General features: G+C 41.7%; 1 protein-coding gene across 6 annotated transcripts; it reads right to left on the bottom strand.

The window, feature by feature from the left end:
• ep400 (E1A binding protein p400) lies at positions 1–27,717 on the bottom strand. 6 transcript variants are annotated; one of them, XM_056376187.1, is made up of 54 exons: positions 27,542–27,717; positions 24,735–26,089; positions 24,511–24,618; positions 24,296–24,380; positions 23,921–24,040; positions 21,890–22,284; positions 21,479–21,778; positions 21,001–21,186; positions 20,740–20,880; positions 20,571–20,649; positions 20,400–20,437; positions 20,249–20,303; positions 20,020–20,109; positions 19,262–19,375; positions 18,962–19,152; positions 18,704–18,881; positions 18,479–18,615; positions 18,212–18,381; positions 17,801–17,975; positions 17,522–17,658; positions 17,175–17,361; positions 15,929–16,098; positions 15,591–15,778; positions 14,331–14,630; positions 12,580–12,744; positions 11,845–11,997; positions 11,554–11,624; positions 11,149–11,438; positions 10,664–10,866; positions 9,975–10,144; positions 8,739–8,935; positions 8,127–8,238; positions 7,617–7,910; positions 7,418–7,492; positions 7,087–7,221; positions 6,944–6,988; positions 6,663–6,816; positions 6,143–6,378; positions 5,848–6,021; positions 5,708–5,755; positions 5,467–5,603; positions 5,176–5,232; positions 4,998–5,076; positions 4,306–4,476; positions 4,162–4,207; positions 3,979–4,085; positions 3,587–3,785; positions 3,340–3,494; positions 2,934–3,158; positions 2,486–2,660; positions 2,123–2,280; positions 1,699–1,863; positions 1,526–1,597; positions 1–1,168 (listed from the first exon to the last, which is right to left on the bottom strand). In XM_056376187.1, exons 2-54 carry the CDS (start codon positions 26,052–26,054, stop codon positions 845–847), a joined length of 9,456 nt encoding a protein of 3,151 aa, XP_056232162.1. In that variant the 5' UTR covers positions 26,055–26,089; positions 27,542–27,717; the 3' UTR covers positions 1–844. The 6 variants fall into 6 exon arrangements, with proteins under 6 accessions (XP_056232162.1, XP_056232161.1, XP_056232160.1 ...); XM_056376186.1 differs by having other exon boundaries at positions 11,554–11,618; positions 12,571–12,744; XM_056376185.1 differs by having other exon boundaries at positions 6,143–6,375; positions 12,571–12,744.
• Positions 27,718–27,789: the final 72 nt, after the last annotated feature.

A 27,789-nucleotide genomic window follows, 5' to 3' on the forward strand; every position in this document is an offset into this window, starting at 1 on the left:
GTACTTACAATGGATTTAATGGAAAAAAAAAAATCAAAGGAAAAAAGATGAATTTGTGTATAAAAACAAAACACTTTATTACAATTAGGCTGAAAAAACCCAATGAAAACACGACTACTTTACAAGTACAAATGTTTTTGTTGATATTTACAGTTTTTTTTTCTTTGACATCAATAAAAAAAGACAATTTATGAGAAAACACAAAATACTAAAGTACATGTTTACAGTGTATTTGCTGCAATAAAAAACAAATGACTAAAGGAACGTGCATTATTCTCCATTCAGTATCTATAGACAACAAGGGAATTAGACATAAAAGGGACTATTTATGAATACACTTATTCTAATGGACAGCTCATTCCCCAATGCAGAACAACCCATAAGCCTCAGCCTCATATCTGTTGAGTAAAATAATAATCATCGCTTTGAGGGCATGTTGTGTCTGTCATTTGTTGGATTGGTAGCCACAGTAGCTATGGGGAAATTTTTTTAGTCGTGGTAATTTGAAGAAGCATTCCACATTTCATGAATCAAATTAACAACTGAAGTAGCATTGTTGATTCATTAATGAAAAATTATAGATCTCACCAGAATTATGGGCAGAGGTGCAGTGACTGATCTGCCAAAACAGTTTAGCTATGATAACTGAAAATGGTCAAATGTGTTATGTTGAGTTATGCTCAGGTAAAGATGAAAGGTTTGGTGTGGTTAAGAATGTGGCAGGATGTCTGGCTCTGCCCTCAGCTGTTGTGGGATCCATAAGAATGCTTCAGCACAACTTTACTGTTACATCTGTACTGCAGGAAAACACTTTCCTTAATCCAGTTTGATTAGTGTGGCTCTCCTAGCTGTTGCCTCCACTGGGCTTGGCAGGAGTTTTGGCTCTGATACCCCCCTGGCGAGCTTGACCCTTGGTGGGCTGCTGGGGCTGAGCGGGCTGCTGCACTGGGGACTCGGCAGCAGAGGGTGCCGCTGGCTGCTGGGCGGGGCTGTGAGGAGGCGGCGTCTGGATCTGGGGTGAGGCGGCAGCAGTCACCACCTGCTGCTGGATGATCTTCTGCTGGACCTGGACCTGGGCTGTTGCCGTCCCAGCGGGAATCATCTGCACCTGAGCAGGAGCTGATGTGGCTGCCTGCGTCAGAGTCACAGTCTGAGGCTGGGCCTGGATCTGAAGGGAAACAACACAAACAAAACATTGATATCCTGTTTCAAACGTTTCATGTGAAATATTCAACTGCATTTAAAAGCTTTATTGTGCTTTCACAAAGAGCTCTTGATGAATTATAAATTGACAAAAAAATTTCCTAATCCTTTAGCCCACTCTCCTCAGGCAGGTACTTCCACATCTAAAGGCCCACAGTGGCGTTTAATCTTAAACCTAGAATAGAAAGACTCTGCCTGAGGATGTGAGGCTTATGCGGAGGTGAAGTCTATGAAACGGCTTAGGGACAGAGTTAACCACATGTTCAAGTGATCAGCTATACAGAAAATACTTTCAGGAGCATTGCTCAGCCTAAAACCCTACCTGAGAAGACACGATTTGTTGCATATTGCCCACGGTTGGTTGTTGCTGCACTATTTGTGTGTGCTTAGCCACCTGATAAGAGAAGTAAACAAGAAAATCTCATATCAATACACAAGTCCATTGATTATGTGCAAATATTTCCTTTGCAATAGTTACTGCCGCTGATGGTGTACCGGGATTTGTTGGGTTCCCGTGGGTTTCTGAGCCTGGGGGATGGATGTAGTAAAGAACTGGGTCTTGATCCCTGGTTGGAGTTGGGTGGTGGTAGTGTAGGTCATCTTCTGCTGCTGCGGCTGGGCTGGCTGGGCTGCTTGCACTGTCACCTGCTGGGTCCCAATCTAAGGGAAATACAGGTAATACAGTAACTCAATTCACTTTATTTTCCTAATATGATTATTATTTCTCAAGAATATATATAATATAACAAAACAATATGAGAATAACAATACACCACGACGGTAAACACACCTGATGAATGTACATGTATAAAATTATATATTGTTGCATCTGTTGTGGACAGACACTGACATCATACTCCTAATAATGATCAGTTGTTAACATATGAAAATCCAGTGTCTGTTGGTGTGGTACATTTACCTTCTGCTGTACAGTGGTCTGTCCTTGCTGTGGCTGCCCTGCTTTCTGCTGGGCTGCGGCTGCTGCCTGAACTGCTGCCTGTTGCTGCTGCTGCTTCTTCATCTGAAGAAGCTGCTGGACCTGCATCTGGGGGAAGGATGGCGTCAGCACAGGCCCGCCTGATGGAGGAGAAAAAACATGACATATTGGAACATAAAGTCATAGGTTTAGGATAATGATAACAGCATATTTTGTCATAGTAACAGGATGTCACAAAAAGTACATCCAACACAGATGATAAAGACGCAAACAACAACAAATACTGTTGCTTATTTTGATTTGTGTGTTCACCGTCAAAGAGACCTATTAAGAATTTAAACACACCTGTTTTCTGGGCCTGACTAAGAGCCATACTAATGCCTGCTACGGTGACTGGCAGTGTAGTGACACCAGCTGATGAGACCACAGCTGGCACAGAGACCACAGGAGGCTTGGTGAGGGTCACCTGGGCTGTCTGCCCTGCCTGGGCCTGAATCTGGCCCTGAGTGGGCATTCGAGTCTGTAAAGGGACATGAAAAGAGGAACGAAGAGGACGAAGATGTACAGAGGACAATGTTATGCATGGTAGACAAAAATACAAAATGTTTGTCAATAACATGCTACTTCCTCATTTCCTCTGACATTGTTATACATCAGCAATAACCTAAGATTTATATCTGTAGGTAGACTGTTCATTAAAACATAAAATTTTTCAATAAGTTCCACACTTTCTTCTCAGTGGTGCAGATTCTGTATTTATGTGAAATAAAATTATCTTTTTTCAGAATCTTACCAGTCTGGCCACCTGCACGGTGGTGCCGGTCAGCACAGCTCCAGGTCTGGTTGCTGCCACAGCTGCTAGTTGTGGATTGGCCTGAGCGGCCTGTGCAGGCTGCACCTGGGCGGCCTGCTGGGCCCCTGCAGCCTGTTGGCCCTGAGCTACTGCTGCAACTGCTGCAGCTACCTGCTGCTGCTGCTGCTGCAGCTGCAACTTATGCTTGTGCATCTTCAACAACTCCTAGAAACACACAGATTACCCGTTAAAGATATGTTAAGTACACACTCGTTGTTATAATAACCCTTACATGATTTCTCTGCACCAACTTTCTAACAAAGAACATCTCAGTTACAGCTGCTAATATGTCAGATGTAACCAACATTTTTGTCCTGACTGTGTTAAGTCGCTGGTGGTGGTGTACCTGGGATTTGGGTCCAGCTTTGATCTGTGAGGAAGCAGCCTGCTGTTGCTGTTGTTGTTGCTGCTGTTGTTGGTGCTGCTGCAGCTGTTGCTGTCGGAGCATCTGTAGGTGGGCCGGAGTGAGAGGCTTTCCTTGTGGCAATTGCATACCTGTGGCTGGATAGGGGACAGATAAGTCAGATCTGTAAAACAGCAATGAGTACTTGAGGGTTGTCTTATCAGAGAAAGGCCTGTGCTCAGATCAGTACCTGGTGTGACCTGAGTGACCAGTGGGCGAGTCTGTGATTGCACCGGGCTCAGGGTGGTAGAAACTACTGCAGATGCCGTCACTGGGGTAACAGCTCGAACACCCTGCCCTGTAGCTATTGCTACCACTTCAGCAGGGGCAGCAGCAGCCGTAACGGCCCTCTGTTGTGCATGAACCACAGCTCCAGCTGCACCTGCAGGCTGGACCAACAACAATAACAGTCACACAATGAGCAAAGGCTCCAACACTTGCAATGATCACCCTGTCTACAGGGTGCAGTGGGTGTGCGTTCTGTTTCACGCCATTTCAAAGGCTATTTGCATCATGAATTCCTGTTAGTCAGTAGGTGGCTGAGTTCAGCCAGAGCAGCAGTGATAAATGAGCATGACTCACAGACAGGGTGCCTGGTATGACTGAAGATGCCAGGCGTTTGTTGGCCTGGAAGGGACTTGGAGGAACTCCAGCCACTGTGTTCACAATCACATTCCCCCCGACAGCGGCTGGAAGAAACAAAGAAATGAATTAACTACTGGAATAACAACAGCTCTGTAATGTGAACCATGAGTGTTTACGTACCAGCCTGGATGGTTGTGCCCACAGTGACATTTTTTATAGCTCCAGCCTGAAAAACATGTTTAAGAGCCGTCACTATGTACAGTAGCTTCTTTTGAATATCACTATGTGTAGATGCATATTGATGGAGGACATTTTGATTCTCACCAGAACAGCTGCATTAGGCACGGCAGCAGCTCCAGCCACAGCGGCAGCCTGAGGGACCTGAGCCTGAGCTGCAGCAGGAGCCTGGGCCTGGCCGGGTGTAGCCTGGGTCTGGGGAGCTCCGGCCTGCTGCTGCTGGGCCAACTGCTGAGCCTTCTGCTGCTCTGCAAGGGCCTGCAAATACAATGCACAAAATCAAAACACAAATGCACACTGCAGCACCTTTGGATCTGACAGTGACGGAACAAAAAGCAGGTGCTCCTGATTTATGTTTCTACCGACCCTGAGGAAGAACAGGGCAAGTCGATACGTGTTGGTCTTGTTTTTAACCTTTTAGTCTTGGTTTTTAACTTTTGTACATTAAAAACCGATGCGCATGGACTCTTTGGGAAGATCCATTCCTTTTATTGTACACAGTACATGTCAGCACACAGATTGGGAGATACCAGCATAAATATACTTGAATGGAACAGTTGCAGTGTGAGAGAAACTGTTTATACCTTGGCGTAACAGAAGTATGCAGGTTGTCACTCTAAGTGAAGACTACAACAGATTTCTCTGATTAGCTGTGTAAACACTCAAACCAAACACTATCTTTGTTTGTTGAAATAAGACCTGCATACTCCAAGCACGGCATAGCACATGGTTAAACATACACATTTGCAAGCAGTTGTTGGCACACTGCCGACAATCACCTTTTTCTCCTTGGCAATCCTTTCAGCACGCTGAGATGCCACCTGAATGGGAGGTAGGGGCTTGTCATAGCTGATGCCACTGAGGAGAAGAAAAACAGATGTTAGAATTTTCTCTTTATTTCTAGATTTAAATGAGGTTTAGATGGCATTAGCACAGAAATGGCAACATTAAACACACCTTTCTGCCAAGACTGATGCATGTTTAGGATTCTTCTGGAATGGATTCATGCCGAGCCTGTAAATAGTGTAAATTAATTGTATAATAATTTCATTTTTGTTAAGATAGAAAATCATGTTACTGCCGTGCAATAACACAATGATTCATGCACATTTTCAAGATCAACCAAAGATCACATTGTACTGAATTACTCAACGGTTTTACACTGTTTTGCAAATTTCCTGTTTGGGTGTTGGCTCCTTGACAAGACTTACACATTCATTGTAAACAGACAATCAGCAGAGTGCTTACAATGGTTTGATTGGTGGGCTCCTCTTGCTGGCGATGATCTTCATGAGTTCGAAGCGGCTGTTGTACAGCTGAATATGAGTGGCATTGTCATCCTGTGTGTAGATCTGACAGGTCCTTAGAGGACGACTGTTCTTAGACTGTGTACACACGTACATGATGCAAAGAAAACACAGAACAAAAGTGAGGCCAGGAAATCACAGCAAAGAAAAGTTTATCAAATACAAAGACCAGGATAAGCTACCTTGTATATACTCTTGGTTTTCTTCTTGGGGTTTGCCTCGTATACCAACTGAAAAAAGTTTTAAGAATTGGTTTAGACAAAAAGAACAAGGTAAGTAAGCTACTTTAACAGCAAAAGCAGGATGACTCTGTGTTCATTACCTTGCCCTCCTCTCTGGGAATGATCACATTCTCGTAGCGGTTGCGACACTGTTTGGGCGAGCGATAGATTCGGCTGCAGGAGTTCACCACATCACTCACCAGATCCCAGTTAGGAGTGTGAGCAGGGGACACAATTGTCAGGTTCAGCGGCAACTCCAGCAGCTGCTTTACAGCCTGTCAGACACAAAAGTGAAATATTTGGATGCTGAATATCGTATGACTTCACCAAGTTACATGCAGTTCAATAGATTTATTAATCTCTGTTAATACAAGTTGGAAGGGCACTGTATAGTACCTGAAGCAGAGCCCAGTCCTCACTGATGAGCCACTCTGGGTTGTCCTGACCAGCCTCCATGGCAGGTTTAACCAGTGAGGGTAAGGGTTTGGCAAAGGGTGCCTGCTGCTTGAGGGAGAAGTTCTTTTTCTGGTCCTTGCCCTCGCGTCGAACTTTCAACATGCTGGCCTTTTCGAAAAGGGAACGTGGAGGAATGACTGTCTCCCCATGGCCCTTCTTCTTCTTTCTGGCTGCTGCTGAGCAAACGCAGTTGAGTAAGGACAGAGATACCAAACAAACAGCATGTATTTATTCTTAGAAATCCTTTTCAAACTCTGTTCCTTAAAATACACACTGACTCCACGACTCACACCAACAATTCCTTGTGTAAAAGCAGAAAAAATACTACTTAGAGCAACAATAAACAGTCTCAATACAGTAGATGTACATGTAACTAAATATGTAACCACAGCCAGGGCAGGACTAGCATATTGTTGTACAACAGAGTTAATGAAGCACTTAATGAGAAATTTTCTCTCACATGAGGGGTCCATCTTGAGTCTCTTGTGCTCCTTGCGGATATAGATAGGGGGCAGCTTGGACTCTGGCATTGGTGTGGTGTCATACATCAGCATCATTACAGAGTCGATGTAAATGTCATTGTCATCCTGTGGTGGTGTGGGAGGAGTCCAAAGCTGTGCCAGAAGACAGAGCAGGACGTTATGATGTGCCTCAAAACAAATAAATCAGGAACAGGATAGGGAAGGTCCAAATTCTGCACAAACCCATATTTTTCCAGTTACATCACATTTGCTGTCTTACCGGCATGATTTCTGTATGGCCATCCTCTGCATCAAATACATACTCCTGTTGAAGCGCAGAGAAAAGGTTCATGTCAACAACAGTGTGACATAGTCCACACACCACTTCTTGTTTCATTAGCAGAGATCTCAATGACCACCCACCATGTTGTAGGCATCCTCTCTGGTGTAGGTGAAGAGATCTTCATCTCCCTCCATAATCTGCCGCTCCTCCTCCTCCTCCTTCAGCTTCTGCAGCTGCTGCAGCTCCCAGCCTCTCTTAGAGCACTCCAACCGCTCCTAAGGAAAATAAACACACAGCATTAATCAATCTGTCAAATTTATCAAAGAACAAATTGTACACTGAAATGCCAACATAGAGCTGAAATGATTAGTCAATTAATGGACTGATTTCCACATCTAAACAAAATAAAATATAAATATACAGCCCAAATAGTCAAAAATGTTTCTTTGGTTACATTACAGTTTCACTTACTTTGAGAGCAGTTTCATCATCACTGATGTGGAGGTACTCAAGGTAATGCAGGGCATACCTTTCGATTGGTGTGAGCTGTTTGAGGGAAAAGTAAATGCAGATATTATCTCAGCATTTAATTTTATTCTAATTTATTTGTTGTATTTGTGCTTTTCTGCCTCCATCAGCTCCCAAACATATATAGAAAAGGTGAAGCTACCTGTTCCATGACAGCATTTAGCTCCTCTATCTGAGCAGGCTCTTCTTTAGTTTGGCTCTCTGACTCCTGGTTTTCTGCTGACTCTTTGCCTGCTAACTCCTCATCCTCATGCTGCCGCTGCTCCTTCTCTTCTGGCGGGGCATCCAGATTTATACTGTGGAGAGCCTGGATGTAGGGTCTGGCCACTCTGGGAGAAATGGCTTCAGAGGCCGATGGCTCCTGGTGAAGAACCACAAACTCCTCGACCTTCTCCCCTGATCCTGCCTCCACTTCAAACAGATCCTGGATTGTCCGCTAGAAACACACAATATCAGATCAGTTGCTTTATATCTCAGGTTGAATAAAACTATAGTAATGGGTCTTGATTTCACAGGTGGCGAAAATGACATCATTGATTCAAGCGCGAAAGTTTTCATAGTTTGAATAAATGTGACTTTAAACATTTTGAAAGGATGGAGGTGTGTAGAGTTTCTGAAACTCCAAGACAAGACCACAGTGAGTTAATCTTACTTGTGTGAGGAAAGCCAAGGTGTAGTCAGTACCCTGGGCAGCCACCTCTCTGATCAGGTCCTTGGTGCCGTTCTTCAGCAACTTCTCTTCAATGGAGTTCCCACTCTCCAACCTGGGTAACACACAAAAAGTAACTAATTGTAGTTCCAAAGTGCTTCAGTAATGTTTAGATAGATAAATGACTTTATTTATCGACGGGGTAAATTAAAATGTCATAGCAGTTGAGTTAAAATACAATAAAATACAGTAAAATTCAAGACAAAAGACAAAAATACACAGGATTCAACTATACAATAAAAATGAGAGATAAATAAATATAAATGAATTATAGTAAATGTATATGGACCAAAGTGCGAGGGAGTGAGTGCAAGGGTGTGTGGATAAATCAGAGAGATGCATTATAGTCCGATTGCAATAGGCAGGAATGACTTCCTATAACGTTCCCTAACACAGAGGGGTTGTGTGAGTCTGTTGCTGAATGTGCCCTTTAGTTTGTTCAGGAGTAAAAGTTATATCTCATGTTTTACCTGGGATACAAAAATAACATACCAAAAGTAATTTATTACTACTAGTAAAATACAAAATCAGATTCCCCTGTATTAATAATATCACCTGTATATGTGTATATCCTTGGAACGTCCAATTTTGTCACACCACTCCTGTGTGCGGGCATCCATGCTGGGATTGAGGTCTGTGTCATAGAAGATGATGGTGTCTGCATCAAACACAGTCCCAACTGCGGAGCAGCAGCGATTGGTCAGGATGCTGCAGAACACCTGCCTGTTCCTGTTAAACTTCTTCATACTCTCCTGCAGGGAAACAACACCAAGCGTTTGAACACACTGGAACCAAGGCCAAGAAATTTATTTAATTCTTTTTTGTTTGCTTATCTCAGCTGTTTGTAGCAAACTGGTTTTTCAACTTTTTCCCTTGTACATTATCAGTACATTATCTTCTTCTTAATTTAGATGGAATAGTTAAATTCCCCACAGGCCTATTGCAGTTTCAACTTCTCTTTATTATCCATTTTGATGTGACTGCCGTGGCCAATTAGTTGTCTGCATCTTCATTTTCTTACAGCAACACCAGGTCTAATTAAGTGACCCAGAAACATAAAGGATTACATAATATACAATAGATGAAACAAAATCAGGGCAGGATCATGTAAAATTTCAATCTGATAGTTAAAGCAGAGAAAGAACCCTTACACTTAAGTATGCAGCTTCAAATAGAAAAGACTTAAACCAATGACCCCAGACTGACTAACTAATGTCTGCATCTCTTAAGGCCCCAGAAGGAACAGAGTCCAGCAGGGAGGGAAGAGAGCAAGACAGTTAGTTCCCTGTTGAGCCAGAGCTGGCACTGGGAGGTCCTGTTGTTAGACAGGGAGGAACACAAACGTATTGATCTATGGTCTATGAAAGAGTAAAAACTTCAATCTAAAATGTGTACCAGTCCATACCAGTTTACTTTAACGCTGACTGATGACTGAAGGTAAGGCTATGACATGTGACCTATTCTTGGGTCTCAAATGACTTTGCTGTCATATAACATAACAAAACACTTGACCTTCGTGTTTGCTAGACAAAGAATAAAGAGTCTTAAGAACTTCCTTTAGAGGAAGAAAGATAGATAATCTAAATACACTCTTGTCAGTCATAGCACATGCTTGCCTACTACAGGACAACTGCTATAACTAGCTCCTGCGCTCTATGACAAGCTCATATTATATTTATCATTTCCAGTGTCACAACGGCACATTTTTGATGTTGGTAACACTGACTTTATTGAATCTAAGAGGGTTGAAGTATGGCATGCCATAACCAATATAAATGTTGTTGATTTTACCTGTCGTTCATCAGCAGTGAAGCTTTCATCAAGCCGCACATAAGTGAGCTTCCTGTAATCTAGGAAGGCCTCCAAGATGTCTAGCATCTTCACCATCTGAGTAAAGATGAGGACACGGCGGCTCTCTGACCTAAGCTTCTGCAACAGAATGGCAAGAGCTTCCAGTTTACCTTTGGAAAAGAGAAATAACAAAAGTTATTATGTTTCGGTGAGATTACCTCAGTTACAGGTTTATTTTAGTTGTATAGTAACAGTTACTATGTTTCCCACAATAGGAGCAGGACAGCCATTTTGCAAATTAACAGGTGAATTTTGCTCTGTAACTGCAGCAGCATTTTTATTTTATTTTTTTTTTAACTCTTTACCTTGAACAAGAATACTGTCTGAGTATGGAAAATGTCAGCACTGTTTCTTTTAAATTATACTTAAATATTGTGAACACACGTCTCTGTATTTACTGTGCCTTGAAGATGGTTGTGTATGAAGAGTGAATTCTTCTCTTTCTGAAGAAAGGAATACTAAGCAAAATGTGGAATGAGATTCTCTAGGCAGAAGGATTAAAGTGGTGCTTTTCTTACATGCAATAAACAATTGTGTTTCGCGAATTATGTCTTAGTTATTCATACATGTTTTTGATTAAATGCAGCTTGCTGCAGTTAAAAAATTATCCAAAAATGTGATGGGCTAACCTGAGTCCATCTGCATTAGCTTTAGGTCAGGAAAATGTAAGAGACGCCTGGATGCCAAGTGGTGGATGTCAGCACTGTGGGGAGCAGAGGCCTCTTGTAGCCGACAACGAAGAGACTTCTGCTCAAGGCTGTAGGGAACAGGGGGATTGGCTGCATACAGGTGAGGAGGTGGTGCGACAGCTGGAGGCACCACACATACCAGCCTAAAAGATGACAATAGTAGCCATAGTCATTAGTTGGATTAAGAAATAAAACATATGCAATTTTATTTTGATAAAACCCTCTTAAGTAAGTGGTTATTTTCTTTTACAAAATTATGGTAGAGATTGTGTTTATTCTTAATACAGCATAAAAAGTGTTTAACCAAACCAATCACTTCTAACAATGTGGGTAGTAAGTGACCATAACCACAATGCATGAATGTATATGGTATTTTCTGTTGGTTTAAAACAACGTGCAGTGTAGAATAGAGGGGACTGAAGTACCTCTTGATAAGGCTGTTGGCAGCCTCTAGGCGGTCTTCCACAGAGAGCAGAGTGGACTGCAGTGTAGAGGTGGTAGCCACACAGGTTCTCTGAGCCCTGAAGCAGCTCTCTCTGCCCACCCACCTCCAGCCTCCAGCTGTCAGGGCAGAGTGACCAGGCTCTGAGCTCAAAGTGCATGCCTGCAGCAGGTCTGACCCATACAACACTCTGCGGCTGCAGCGTCGCTCATTTGCTTCAAACAGGCGGCTCAAACGCTCCTTCAGCTGCTGAGTCTTTTCCTCTGAAGACTCCTGAACATTAAGGTGAGAGATGGACCGCAATTAAAAAAAAAAAAAAAAGAATTCAGTCTGCATGCTGTAAAATGCTTCGATAATGAAAATGTTCATTATTAAGTAATGTACTTACTTGAGAACCAGCATGAGCTGCAGTAGTGAGCTTGGTGGGGGCTGATGTGGCATTTGTAGTCACACCTGATGCTTAAAAAAACAGACCAGGGTTATTGTGAATGTCAGTATCAGTTCTATTGTAAAGGAAAAGAGGTTTAATAGTGGGGACAAAGAAGCATTTTATGTCCCACAAGAATATATTAACTTAAGTGTTATAATTATGAATTGGTACAGGATGATGAGACTCAATTACTGATTTAGAGAGTTAATCAGAGATAATAATGCAATATCTGCACTGCGAGTGAGTCACCTTGTTGGGCTGTTGTCATGGCAGGATGAGGTGTGCCAGGTGAAGATGAGGCATTGGAGGCAGGAACAGCTTGCGGTATTGTTTGCATTACCATGGATCCCTGGGGCCTGATGATCTGCTGCCCTGGAGCTGACACAATCTGCAGAATGTTTCCTAAATACATGACACAAAGCAACCAATATCAGCGGTGCCCTCTCAAAACCTAACAATAGTAAGAATGGTATTAAAGACCCACTTGGGGGTTTAAATAAACAAATAATGCAAATGCAAAAATGCAAAATAAAAGCAACTATCATGCTCTTAGAAAGTTTTGCAGATTTAATATTAGATGGAAAGGAAAAAACAACTGTACATCAGACAACAATAAAACTGAAATTTTTTAACTGTAGTCAAGATATATTTCATTCTTTAGGGGATTTGTCATTTAGGATGTATTGAAAGGGGATAACAGAAAGACAGGAAACATAGGGAGAGAGGAGGATGTCATGAAAAAAGTTCCCCTGCCAGAATCAAACCAGGGATACTGCAATTACAAGTGTAAGGTTACCAGGACGCTTCTGATGCCTTGAAAACTTGTAGATTAGAATTCATAATTTGATATAAATGTCTAAAAACGAATACAACCTATGTGATACTTCTCAAAAAGCAGGTGAATTACATGGAAATGTCCAACTGACACAACGGAAAGAATGAAGAGAAAAAGTATGACAATGGGATATACATTACCGAGTGTACCTTGGAGCTGCAAGGGCTGTCCAGTTGTGAGCTGGCGGAGCTGGCTGGGGGACAAAGTGAACTTGTTGCCCTGAAACTGCAGAGTGACAGGAGTCTCTGGCTGCGAGATACGATTCTGACTGCCCGCTATATTGGCCAGCTGGGCAATCTTCACCACATCTCCACCTTTAAAAGGGAAGGAAGAGCAGACACTTGGTCAGTTAGCATTAAAATGGTCAACTGAAATAACTCGCATTTTCACAATAACAAAAACAATGTACTTTGCATCAGTTAGTTAAAGGGTGAAAAAAAGACAAACATGCAGAACCAGGGTGGATTAATCAGTGGAATGAGCACAGCTGCCCTCCACAACAGAACAATAGCAGCTCCTACTTTTACAAACCCTGAAGGGGAAAGAAAACAGGTATACGGGCAGTCCTCAGGTGAGACAGAGAGCCTGAAACACACACATACAAATGGCACTGCACTTGACTGCCTTTTCAAACCAACACACTGCTCACCATGAAGAATGTGAAGGGATTGGTGCAAAAAATTATATTCTGTCAATTCAGTCTTCAAAAAGTATCTATCATTACATTTATATTTTTTCATAATTTTCCTTTATATTAATTTTTGAATAATGGTTTTAACCTTTTCAGCCATTTCACTTTCTATTTATGTTTAAAATTTACAGAGACCACCAGCTATTACAGACAAATTATTTGACAATTTTTGCGCACAAATTAGTAAAAGTGATGACAACACATTGTGCTGTTTAAATACAGTGACAATACACACAATTAAAGTCTTCAGGCTATCACAATATCGTTCAAGTGTACTTCACATATGGACATACTTTGGATTGTGATTTTTAAACAACACCATTATTTTTGACAGACCATTATAGATTGTTTCTGTTAATTCATAAAAACAAGTTACTAATTGAATAAAGTTATTTACAAAGTCCAAATGGGTAATTAGTGGGCACAAGATATTAGTGTGCATCAATCATTAAGTTATATTTAAAACCTGTTTACTTTGAAGTAATCTTGAGATTCATATTCAGAGTGTTTCAGCAATCTTGCTTCCAAGCCACAAATTTATATTCAAATACTGTGTGTTGTTATTGAAAAGGTTTCTCTGTTCACATTTGAGGGAGAAAGGGTTGGCAAAATTGTGGGACCATTTCCACATGCTTTAAAGTGTTGCTCAAAACCAGAGTGAAATCATAACATTAGCCAAAAAAAAAAAAAAAGAAAAAAAAAGTGAAACAACCAAAGCTTTGGGATTTCTTCCTGCAGCTGGGCTGATGCAAGAGACAAAAGAATATTAGTACACTGGGGAAAAAAGGATTAAAAGAAGAGGGGGCATAATAATCAAGTTAAATAGTGTTGTGATGTGTAATGTAACATAAGTGGGTTGTTCATAGTGTACATGCAGGTTTTGAGAAAGAAACCGGGGAATGCCGAGGCTGTGGAGATGCTGCTGATATGGCTGATATTGTACAGATACAAATTATGGGTCCTTTCTTTTTTTTCTCTTTTTTTTAACTATGAGATGTATAGCTACTGATACATGGCATCTCTGCCATAACCAAAATTGCTGCACCACAGTGCCATTGAGTCTATGTACAAAACCATTTTTCTGGAGAAGTAAAGACTGAACACATATCAGCAGTGCCCCAAGTAAAGGCCTCAGTGTAGAGCAGCCTGTACTGTTGTGCCAGAGGTGGAGGGGAAATGCTGAGAGTGAGGGGAGGGGAGGCCACTTACTAGGCAACCGTGCCTGGGCCTGGGATGTAAGAACCAGCCTCTGGGACAGTAAGCTGGGCTGGATGGCATGGCTGGGGGCTAGAGCTGGCCTGGGGACCTGTGCTAATCCAGGCTGGTTGATGGGAGCTATGGATCCCACAACTGGGCCAGCTAAGGTCTGGCCCAAGGCCACAGGGGCAGCCCCCAACACATGCTGCCCAATGCCACTGTTCCCAGAGGAGGCTACAGTGGAGGCGGCAGTGTTGCTGCTGCTGCTGACAGGAAGGGTAGTCTGGGCTCTCTGAGTAGCCGTTCCAACCGCTGTGAAGTACAAGGCAATGGGGTATGGCACTACATGTTAGGGGTAACCTGATATTCAGTCAAATCATCAGTATGATAAAACAGTTTTCTCTGTATATTCACTCAGCAGTGGTGGGCCAACACAGCAAGCAGGGTCTGGGATGTTATTGATTAATCACAGATAGATCAATCACTTCTAGTATTTTGATTGATGAAAAAATAATAACCTGCCAATGAACAAAGTTGGTGCGACAGTAATTGTGTATGTATGGAACCCAAGTTCCGTCTTTGTGGGTGTTTTCAGTGGCGATCAAATTTAACCCAACAGTTTTTTGGAGACAAGTTGACTATGACTGTTGTCACTGAGGATCAAGGCTAGGAGTCTCTAAATGACATAGTAGTCACTAAAGACAAAGACCTAGGGCATGGGAAGCTGTAGTTTTGTTGCAATAAAAGCCTTACATTTAGACTTACCCTAATGGCTGTGCTGCCATGAGGGGAAAATGTGCACAGCCCACCATTGCTGCATGGAAGTACAAATGTACACATATGAAACCTCTGTGACCTGTGAAACTTGTCAGTAAAGCTGTCCCAAACCTCTCCATAAAGTTTTAGTTGTAGGAGGAGGACCTGACCTGTGCATACATTTATACACATTGTATATGTTTCTAAAATGTGCTACAAATACTGGCGACAACAATTCATGGTAGAATGGGCACAGCGTAATTGAGTTTTTTTTTACGCATGACAGTCAGATTCATTTAAACCCAAAACAGTGTCACAATCATGCAGCATAACATCGCATAATGCACACATCACAGGGTTAAAACTAGTATAAGCACACACAGTAATGGCATCAACAAAATGCCTATGAGTGGTTAATTTGTCTTTTAAAGTCTGATGTTAGATGACACCATCTGGAATCCCTTAGCTACCGTCAAAACAAAACTTTACTGGTTACTGTCCCTGAAATGGTCTTACCATGAGAAGTGGCTGTAGTAGTTGCAGTAGTGACAGGGGACTTGCCCCTGCTCTGGGCTGACTGGCTGGTGGTGGATACAGGTGCACTAGTAGTAGCAGGGGAGCTAGGTGGACGCTGGCCTGCTGTGCTTGTGATGGCAGCCAGGCGACCTTCTGGCTTTGTTCCATACTGCACTGCCTGGAACAATCTAATCACAAAGAAAAATTATCACGTTATCTCAATGTCAGAACATCAATATTACAATATCAGGCTTGCATTTTAGCAATTTGAAAATGCCAGAAAATCTCCACATCAATCATGTCATGTTACTTGGATTTTTGCAGACTGTATTACTGACCTCATGGGTTTTATCGGGCATTGTTTGGGTCGTGGTGGTGGATCTGGACCCGTGTAGATCTCCTCTATGAGCTGCTGAGTGACCTTCAGTTTGGGTACCACCTCTTCAGTTTGATACCGAGTCAGTGTGTTCTCATTATTGATCAGATTAAATATGGACATGTTTGCAATCTAGGAGGATAATGAGATAAAAGACAACAGCAACAGAAATGGATCAGTGCAGATTTCTGATGAACATTTTCTTTTTTTTTCTTTTTTTTTACAAATAACCACATCTAAGCAAAACGCACATGCACTCGATCCAAAATTAAGACGAAGGAACCGTATAATATTTGGGTCTCAAACAAGAAGCGACATGCAAACAAATAGAACATAAAAGGACTAGAAAGGACAGTGTATTGAACCTCAAAGAAAACCAGTATTACTTTTATTATCAATTAGTGGATCAATTTTTAATTCAATCAACCACTCAGCCTTAAAAAAGTAAAAGAAAAAGAGAAGACTAACGCCAGGGTTGCCAGAGCCCAAAATGATGTCTTAATGTTTTCTATTTTGTCCATCCAATGATCCTAATGACCCATTGTACATACAGACAGGTGACAGATTAAAGAAAAAACAGAGTCTTAGTAAAGTAGTGGGCCGTCATGTGCCATCAGAACAGCTTCAATGCTCCTTTGCATTGATTCTACTAGTCACTGTAAGTCTATTGGAGGGATGAACACCATTCTTCCTAAAGATATTCCCTCATTTGGTGTTTTGATGATGGTAGAGGAGAGTGCAAAAATCAACTAGGTGTACATTTGGGTTGATATCTGGTGATTGCATGATTCAAATCATTTTCATACTCATCAAACCATTCAGTGACGCCTCATACCCTATGGAGGGGGGCATTCCCATCCCATTATCTCCACTCATTAGTCAAGTTTTTCCTTTAACTTGTCACCAGTTTGTATCTCATAATCATGAAAGTAATTAAACAGAGAAAGGCAGGAATATCTTTACATTTCAGCAGCAACCAAATCCTTTGTATTTGTACTCCTTTTTTGTACATATTACTAAATCAATTATTCAGTTAAAAAATGGCCAGCAATTAAGTTTCTGTTAATCAACAGATTTATCTTTTTTGTACTCATATTCAGGGCATTTGCAAACTACATTGTGAGCACATAATTTTTGAGTTTAGACAGTTAAACAGGGTTAGCAAACAACCTTGGTGCACATCAGCAATTCAAAGCACAAGCATATACCTTGGACGGGTCATTCTGAAGAGCTCCCAGCACCAGTGATGGGACATTGTATTGCAGAGAGGAGCAGAAGTAGGAGCTGCTGGTCTCTCTGGGCGCCACCAGCTCAGGGTGGTTACATACTCGCTGTAACTGCATCAAGACCTGAAGCACGCTGACAAAATGGCCTGTCTTCAGTGCTTCCTGAGCTCTATGGGAGCACACGCAAACAGAAGACATGATTATGAAAAACAGTTCACAACAAAAGACAGAAGCAACAAATATTCCTACACATTACTCAGTGCCCGTAAGTAAGAGCCCCCTTACTTTGATAACTCAATGTGACTAAGCATTTGGAGCAAATATCTCACCCTGGTTGAGTGAGGATATCCTCATAAAGGCTCTTCTGTCTACTGGAGAGACGGCACTTTAGGATGTGCTCATATTTCTTGGGCAGCTGTTTTTCCACATCCCTTTTGGAGCGTCTCAGGATGAAAGGCTGGATCATCTATAGTTAAGAATGAGACCATTTCATATCTAATATGCATTTGATGATCGCTTGTGAAGCAAACAAATCATGTTTATGAATTTGAATGTGTTGTAATGTTTAAAATTTAATAGACAGAGGAGTTTGCTGGTGCTATACCCACCCTGTGCAGGCGAATGACCAGTTTGTGGCAGTAGTCCTGGTTCTGGTCTGTGCCTGCCTTAACAGGAAAGTCAGAGTAGGGCCTGGTGATTCCTGGCAAAAGGAAGTGGATCATGGTCCACAGCTCCTTTAGAGTATTCTGTAGAGGAGTGTTGATAAGGAGAATCCTCTGCTCACTGGAAGATATAAAAGCATCATGTCAGAATATTAAAAGTGAAAGACAAAAATGCCTGATATGAAAATGATATCATCAGTGAAATTTTTCACACATATGCACATGCATACACTCCCCAAGTGCTGTGATCAGGAACGCACAAAAGCATGTTACCAATGATCCACTTTACAGATTACAAATAAATAAAAAACTTCTTGAGCAACTTAAATTAATACAATAGTTAATCACCCAGCTCACCTTCTGAGGGCAAAGACTGTTTCCCAGTGTTTCTCAGTCATGTTTTTTATGAGCTGCACTTCATCCAGGACCAGGTGCCTCCACCTTCTCCTAAGAAAATGGCTCTGGTCTTTCATCAGCAGCTTGTAGGATGTCACACATACATGGAAGCTGTTGGCTTCCCCCCACCACTGTAGATCAGTGATCAGATGATATGTCATTTAAAAAAATGGCCTCCTATATTGATAATGTCATCACTATGAGTTGTTTAAATACAGCAAAAAGTACCATTCGCTTAGATCTGCGCTCCCTTCTGTTGCCAAGGTACAGGAGAATCTTAAGGCCAGGGCACCAGCGTTTGAATTCCACCTCCCAACTTAGCAACTTGGATGTCCTTACTACAATAAGGTGGGGTCCCCAGATACCTGTGGAGAAAAATATTCAATATTAAATAAAACAGAAATATTCACTATTTAAAAAACAAATCACATATATCTTTGGGCAGAGGCATACCCTCTTGGCCAGCTAAGTGGGCCATGTAAGCCACTGTCTGTACAGTCTTGCCAAGACCCGTCTCATCGGCCAGAATGCCATTGAGGTGTTTCTTGTGAAGGTTCACCAGCCAGTCCACACCAATTTGTTGATACTCTCGCAGCGACCCATGCAGTAGAAAAGGAGCTGCACTGCGGGTCTAATAAATAAAAGGACAGTTAAAAAATAATAAAAGGCATCTTTATCGTTTATGTTTCTGTGAATGTGTGTGTTTCTTACTGTGGAAGTGGTCCTGAAGCTGCCCCTGGGCAGGATGAGCTCTGTGGCAGCTGCCACTTCAGCTATGTCTCTGGCAGGCTTCCCATCAGCGTCACAGGAAGTGGTTTTGTCAGCACCACGGTGCTGGTCCACACTAAGCAGAGAGTCAATCATCACTGCTTCAGGTGGACTCCCAGTAGGAGTCTCCATTTCTGGAAAATAACAAATATCTACTATTTTAGAGTCACATTACTCACAATCATTACGTAAAATGGGTATGAGGATGAACATGACAATGTCATTTTTCAATTACAAATGTACCTTCAGCCTCTTCCATGTCATCCTCATCACTATTAGGACTAGGCTTAGGCCACTGAAATCCGTCAACATAGGCACCAGCATACTGCTTCATCAAAGCATCTAGAGGCATCTCAGCTAGAAACCAAATAAAAAAGCATTTGAGTGACGTATACAGACGCAAAGACAAGTAATTCTGGTACTTGTAAGGTATGTCCAACTGAGCAGCAAAAACTTTATGGTTTTTATGTTTTGTATTCATTCGTAACTTGATGATATATGTATGTAATGATATATTGCCAAGAATACTTTGACAGTATAAATGCCAAATGTGTTTAGCTCATTAATTCATAATTCACCTTTATGAGCAACAGTAGGCTATATCAAGTTTGTCCACAACCATGTGTAACATTATAACTTATATAACATAATGTATATGTTACATTGACTAACACAATATATATATATATATATATATATAGTCTCTGTATAACAATCTTAATTTTTGATAAGGTTATTGCTGGCAAAATCTGAGTGTTACACACTACTCTTAGTCATACAGAGCATCAGTACATGCTGTGTACTAAAGCATATTGCACAGCCGTATAACAGGTTATGAAAAAAATTGATACCACAAAAGCCTTGTTTACTGATAAGCTGAATATACTGTACATTGTGAACAAGGGAATATCATACAAATGGTGTTGGGAATAAACCTGGATCTCTTCCTTAATTCCGCTTTTACACATATGCATAGAAAGAGAAGAAAAGAAAATAAGTACCATCTTTGGCAAGGTCAACCAATTCTGTTTTGTGATCTGCTTCCCCCTCCATGGCTTCCTGTTCCTCTATGGTGCTCTCTTCATCTGGGACTGAAGGAAAAGAAAAATAATTGTTCAAATTAATTAATTAATTTATAATTAATGAATTCATAATTTTGCAATTGTGGACTCTTTCAAGATTGATGCTACATTTCTTTCCTCATATGAGCCTATATAGTATGACACATACCATCTTCATCAACCAAGGACAAACTTGATTTTCTTTTTCTTGTTGATGTGGCCTCCTATAAAAAGAAAGAAAAACATATCAAAAGATATATCTAAAACGCAATATTCATTTCATTTCATTTTATTCATTGGTGTATCAGTGCAGCCCTTACCTGTTTATCAGCGTTCTCTCCCGCTGACTGACCAAGTGCTGTAACACAAGTAATTGAAGTTCAATAGAGAATCAAAATCTGTTTATTGCGAATGTATGAGAAAGTGAAAACTTATCATATACAGCAAATACGTTGTGTTTTATTTTTTGGTAGTTGCTCAGTGGGACGTACCTTTGCCTGAGGCTTTTTGTAAGCTGAGTGCTTTGAGCCTCTTCTCATAAATTTCAAACTGAAGTTTAATTTCCACAACCTGACAGAAAAATACGTCATTTGGACTGGCAAAAAACAAATTATGACATGGTTTCATAATCAAGAATGGAAAACATCTAAATAAACATACCTGCTCAATGTTTGACCAGAAGAATTCCACCTCCCGGGCAATTGTGCTGGCAATGTTACGAAGATGAATTTCCCTTTCTTTCTTTGCCCTCTCTTCACTTTTCTTCTGCTCTTGATGGTAACGGGCACATGTGCGAACAAGCTGTAACAGAGACACATGAGACAATTTTGCTTTCAACAAGACATCAGTTGTGACTTGTCCTTTTGTTGTGCTGATGTGTAATTTCATATTTCTCTCTGAATTATTCCATCTCAGCCATACCTTCTTAGCAGCAGCCTCTTTCCACCTTCTCTCCTGGGCAAAGTCAGCTGCCATCCACTGCATCTCTTCCAGGAGGTAGTCCCAGTGGGACTTGGGACGCGAGGCTTCCACAAGCTTGGGGAGTCTACTGGCTGACCACTGGCCCTCCTTCCTTAGTTCAGAGATGCGTTGATGCACTTGACTCTCCTGAGAAATAAAAACATGCAACATCAAAAAAGACATCAAAAATGTCCTTGTTTTAGTTGCTCCAGTTAGAGATAGGGTGTCATTGGGCATTGTCAATAACATTATGTCAATTATTCCTCTTTGTCAAATTTCATGAGAAGTACTTATGATAAGTAAAAAGTATACATATTTGCTTTCTTTAGTACATAAGTGTATTTACGGCATTTAAAAGACACTGAATTCTATTCATGCCAAAGGTTTTCATTAATTTGCAGACATCTGTTTACAAACTAAGTGTGCTTAGGGAACTCACCAGTTTGGCTTGCTCAACTTGCTTATCCTGAGAACCCTCCTGTGAGGACTGCATGGTCGCACTTTGACCAAAACCACCAATTTTGACTGTGGATATTCCATTGGTTCCAGTCAGTTTGGACTGGGTGCTTGGATTGATGTTAGAGCCAAGAGGACGGAGAGGACTTGCAGTATGGGGGGTTGTAACAGAGTTGGTAGTAGAGAGGGGAGCAGAAGACATGGATGTCATGGTTACTGAGTTGGTCATAATCCTCTGAACTGGCTGGTTCGACTCTGTACCTGGGCGAGCAAGCGCCACAGTCTATATAGAAGAGAGGAAAAAAAGTATTACTAAAAAGGACAAATTGTAATATCACCATTCAGTCACAAATACACATGAAAACTGCATTTATATGTTTTCACATAGACTGACCGCTTGTCCAGACTGTAATATGGCCTGGGATTGTTGCTGCTGAGGCTGCAACTGAAGATGAAGACCTGGCTGCATCTGTTGCTGTAGTTGGGCCTGGAGCTGTGTGTGCGGGTTTACTGTAGCCAGGACAGGCCCACCTGCCTGCACCTTCACCTGTGCCTGAAGCTGACCACCAGGCTGAGCTGTATTCTCCACCAACTGAGCCTGCTGAGAGAGTGTCATGGGCAGGCCTGCCATAGGGAGGGCACCTTGGGGCAACCTGCCAGGCAGCTGGGGAGGAGGGGTGTGCAGGCTGGCTGCATTCTGCACTGGAGGTCCTTTGGATGGGTCATATTGTTGCTGGTTCTGCTTCTGTCCTGCAATCTGGACCGCTTGAGGAGTAGGCGGCATCCCGCCTGTACACATAGTAACCAAAGTATAGGACACACAAAGGGGTGGTATAGAAAGCAACACAAAGAAAGATACTATAAATCAAGTTGTCAATATTGTCATCTCAAGTGAAGTGTTTTGTAAATGTCATTTGGTAGCTTTCCCTTAATATATATTTGAGAGACCCCTTTAAACAAGTTACATATTTTGAAGCAAATAAGTAGAGAATGAAATAGTACTTTTACATTTTAAATGACTTGAATGTTTGAGCTTCAGCTATTAGAGCTCCTCAGAACCTTGCCTTTAATGAACTAGATGTACTGTATGAATCAAACAGTGGTACACTACTTCCTGATGATCAGAGCGGAAACTAATGAAACTCATACAGCAAAATGATTACAGAAGAAATGAAATCAATGTGAGAATCTACATGTCTCTCAAATAAAACACTACTTTGATTAATGCAAAACCAAAACATTGCATTTCAAATGTTGAGAGAACGTGGTTAAAAACATCAAAAATTATACATGCAATAAGAAAGGTTTTTAGAGAGGAAAATAGAAATGTTACAAAGGAAAATGAAAAAAAAGAACTTCTAAAAGTAAAGAGACAGGGAGAAGAAAGGGGAAATAAAAATACAGAGCGGACACTGACAAAAACACCATATGTTTGGCATGCATGAAGCGATGTCATTCTAGCGGTAACCAAGGCATCTGGATGCCTCACATAGCACAGAGATGAGCAAAAGGACACACATGGGGTCTTGCAGACAGCAGGCATGAGCGGAGCTGTGCACACTAAAGCAGCGCCTGCCTTACCTCCCTGCACGTCACACCACCTTGCCTAGACGCCATCAACACCTGGCCCTGACACACCCACACCACCACAATCGCAAAAACCTGTGCCGTGAACACAACTCCTCCACATGATTCCCCTCCTACTTAGACTGAGGGAAAGAAGCCAAGTCAGAACAAAATGCCATGAAATAACATGGAAGAAAATCAACTAAATGTGAACATGAGATAAATAAAGACACTCTTGAAGATGTAACGTATGAAATAAAGACTGATGATTTTGAATCCCTGTTGATGATGCAAGGACGGACAATCGGACGAAAAGACGTGAAGGAATGATGATGGGAAACCAAAAGGAAGCATGACACGTGGATTCATAAAATGGGAAAACAAGCAAAACCCATTGGAAAGTGAATTTATTCACACTTTCTGTGATCCATCTCCAAATTAGATGAAAATCCATCAGCACGGGAAGGTCTGTCCAAACAAAGACGACTAACAGGAACAAACTTCAGAAAAGAAGAGATGGATAACGACGGGTGATCAATAGTAAAACAAAAAAGGAAAATCATAAGACATGGCATCTTCCCATTGAGTGGCTACTCTTCTTCAGACTTGGATTGTCTTCTTCCCCATTTATCCTGATAGAGAGAGCTGGTGCTGGTACAGCTAAGCCTGAACTTCCTGTGGACTGCTGAGAAATCCAGCAGATGGATGAAGATCTGTTTGTTGATGCTGCTTGGAGTTTTTTTTTTTTATAGAAGATGAATGTTGTGATTCACTTTTTAAAATCTCCTTAGTTTGAGGAAGGGAACACGTCCAGCAGCATCGAACAGAACACAGAACGGCCTGGTAGTAGCACTCCTACCTTGCGCAGTTGGCATAAGCTGCTGGAGTGGAACGCCAGGTGATCCTAAAGGAGCTACACCAGGATGCTGGAAAATCAGCCCATGGCGACCAACGTCAATCCGGGACCTCTTAGCCTGATCTGGGATTTAAAACACACAATACCCTCATAACGCAAAAAAAAAGCACTCGGCACAGAGCAATGACCTTCTGAAGACCTTACAGGTCACCTCGCCTTCCTCGGGTTAAGACTTCAACACAGAGCGCTAGTAGAGGATGCCAATTATCTAAAAGCAGAAGCAATTAGAGGGAGAAAAGAAAACAAACAGAAAACAAAGCAAACGGGGAGGAAACAAAGCAACATAAGAGAGACAGGAGTCTACGATCCTTGCCCTACCTGCTTGCACCATAGCTTGTTGCCTCTTAAAGGCATCCATGTCTCCAGGATTTGTAATGGTGCCAGCAGCAGCCCCTTGATGTCCCTGTAAAAACAACCTCTCACGGAATTATTGAGGGATTTTCTCTTGCACAACATTTTCAATTGAATTTTTAAAAATAGCTATAGATAATTTAAACGTAATTAGTGCTTAGAACAAGTGTTGCTTCTATCACCTGAAACTGCTGCTGGGTAGAGAATGCTGCAGAAACATTGGGAGGAAGCTGTGTTGCTATGGCAACTGGTGTCACTGCTTGGCCATCCTTTCCAGTAACAACCTTTACCTGAAAAAGACACAAACTTTAGAGAGGCACAATATCCATTGAATGAAATTAATGTAAAGTACTGTAATTGTAAAACGCCTACTGGATCTCACACTATGAGCCAGCTTGTGTAATACCTCATCATTAATGACCTCAGACTGTTCTTCTTCTTCCTCTTCATCTTCGAGGTCCAAGTCATTCTGTCTCAAGTAAGTATACAAAGGAACACAGGGCTTCTTCTTAAAAGCTAGATAATCCATCATGTTCCCTTGGAGGTGCTGCAGAAAGAAAAGCTCAATCAGGTATTCTTTGAACACTTCCTTGAGACTCTCCATCTTCTTGTTGTGGTGCTCCAAGCACTGTTTTCTCAGCTGGGCAATCTCTGGAGTAGAAGGAGCAATTTCCTCTAACTTCTTCAGAACTTGTTTCTTCACAGTGCCCACAGCCATGCTGGTGGGTGCAAGAGGATTGTTGGAAATCCCTTGGGGTGGACTAGTGAGAGATGGGCTAGATGGTGGAATGGAGGAGGGTATACTGAAAGTTGCTGTGGCAGTGGAACCAGGAACCACACTCTGTGCCGTCTTCTCAAATATCATAGGGCGTGCCAGCTGTCCTTGAATGATACTGCTGATCTGTGGAGGTAGGTTGGAAGTGGTGATGTGACCAGGGCTGCCCAGAGTAGGGAGGGCAGTGCCAGTGGCCACAGGACTTTGAGGTCCGAGGTGGTGGATGGTGCCTCCGGTCTGTGAGTGAGGCTGAGAGAGCCGGCGTTCCCTCACAGAGCCTGGTGCCCCTGCAGGGGCCAGCTGTACCTGGCCAGGTGTGGCTGGGGCAATCTGGGCCAGTCCTGTCCCCTCCTGGTAAACAAAGTGGCCACTTCCTGATGGACTGCCTAAACTGATTTGTCGCACTAACATACCAGCTTCAACAAATCGTGTTGGACTCTGTCCACACACACCCAGAGCTGTTGCAGGTGCTCCTGGCCTTGTAACACCTTGAAGAGGGACTGGGCTGTGCTGGGTGGGACTTTGGGGTTGCATGGGCTGGGGCACAGGTGAGGTGACCTGGATGTAGGAGGATGGAGCATGCTCAAACCTCCACTGAGGTGTAGTATGCTGGAAGCCAGGGGATGCTGGGTTCTGGATGGGGAGCGGGGTTAGGGTGATCTGCTGGTTACCAGTCACCATCTGTCCCACATTTTGTAATGTGATGTTCATATTCTGGCCAGTGACTGGGCTACGACTCATGATTATCTGATAATTGGGTGACTGGGGGGCTGAAGGGCTGGCAGCAGTGGAAAATGTGGTCACAGGAGATTGAGGGTGGTTAACTGTAGCTTGCTGCTGCGTAGCTGCCATGTTTGGCTGCTGCTGCTGCTCCTCCGCTTCAGACCCACTGACAGACTTGGATCTCTGGAGCTGTCGTTGCATATTCTGTGATCCACTTCCATGGTGCATTGCGTGACACTGTTATTATGTCTAAACACAATAATCTGTGAAAAGGGCAAATCAAAGAACACTAATAAGTGATTTTTAACTATTGAATATGACCCAAAAATGTTCAGAAGGTTTTTTCTAGTAGGTCATCCAAGCATTGCAAACACTAGTAACATATATACCACCTGGTCCCAGATTTCAAATATCTTAATGAATTGTACTTTTAAGCAGGGGTCTCAATAAAACAGTGTAAACAAATCATATAAATTTGAAAACTGTCAGATATTCCTTTAATATCTCTGGGTCTATTGGATCATTGTCTGTAGTGCAACTGTTTGCAGGGCTGCTTTGTCGTAATATTTGATTTTATATTCGATATTCCATAATCTTCAGATTTTTACATCATTGTGATAATGTAAATGGTAATTGTGTTATTCCATGATTTGTCAGTTATACAATTTACTGTCTGGCTATTATATCTACAAACAATTTCTCAATTGATATTCACAAAAAAATGTACTATGCCACAGCGTATATATATATATATATATATATATAGACTTACTCACTTTCCACCATAAAACTAATTTCTTGAATCCTGGTAAACATAGCCCATTTTAAATACACACATGCAGGGGTAATCGAAATATAGAGGTCAGCTGATTGACAGTACACCTGACAGCTGTTACATCTACATATTAAAATGTGCTCATTAGGTACACAGATGATGTCTTAATGGCAAAAACGCAAGAGTGATTACCTTTAAGCTTATAACATACTTGCAAGCAGTCAGAGGTTTCAAAAGTAAATCTAAATATATCTACAACCCATCTTTAAATCTGTGTGCAAGTTTAAGCGAGCATAAAATAATTAACAATCAATAATACATATCTAGACTGTGCAGCAATAGAAATGTTATGGTTGTTGTAATTTACCGGTGTGAGTCACCCAAAGCCAACCTGCATTTTAAACAAAGGTAATATATCGTTACTCGTACTGATAATTGTGATTTGTACAGTTACTGTCGGCAGGTATCAGTAAATTACAGCGTTAAGAAATTCTCGAGTTTTATGTAGTCTACAGTTAATTATTAGTCAATACTGACATTAAATTTACAAACAAAATGACCTACAAAACTATGTTTTCTGGGTAGTCGCTTACATTTTCATTGTTTGTCACGACGTTAACGTTAGCTCCCACTTTCAGTACCGCTCCGGGGCGTACCGTAAGCTAACGCTAGCTAGCTAAAAGCATTTCAATGAGACATAAAATCGCAGTTGTCAGAATAAACAAGTAGGTTAAGATTTGGGTAATGAATATACTGAAAATACATTGCTAATATTACACTATAAACATCTGCAATGATGTTGTCTGTGCTATTTCAGCAATTACAACGACTTTTGCTACGGGACGCGTGCTAGCTAAGGCTAATGATGTTAGCTTGTTACTGCTAGTAGGCCAGCTGCCAATCAATAAATACATTTTATCACCTCAACAATGTTACTTACAGGGAATGGGGCTTCTGTAGTAGTTTCATAAATCCTATGTCATATTTACAATAAGTCACATGCTGTAACAAATGTTATTGCGCGAAAAAATAAAATATCGATATTGCTAGCGGCTAGTCAATGTTTTGGAGCTAATTTCATTCAGCAACATGGCGACCGCGGCAACCTTTAGGGTAACCCGGATGTCATTCTGTCTCCAGGAAGCGGTAACACCATGAGACGATGACGTTACCTAAAATGGATTATCC

Source organism: Seriola aureovittata, chromosome 5 (assembly GCF_021018895.1).
Source record: "Seriola aureovittata isolate HTS-2021-v1 ecotype China chromosome 5, ASM2101889v1, whole genome shotgun sequence".
Classification (NCBI taxonomy): Eukaryota; Metazoa; Chordata; class Actinopteri; order Carangiformes; family Carangidae; genus Seriola; species Seriola aureovittata.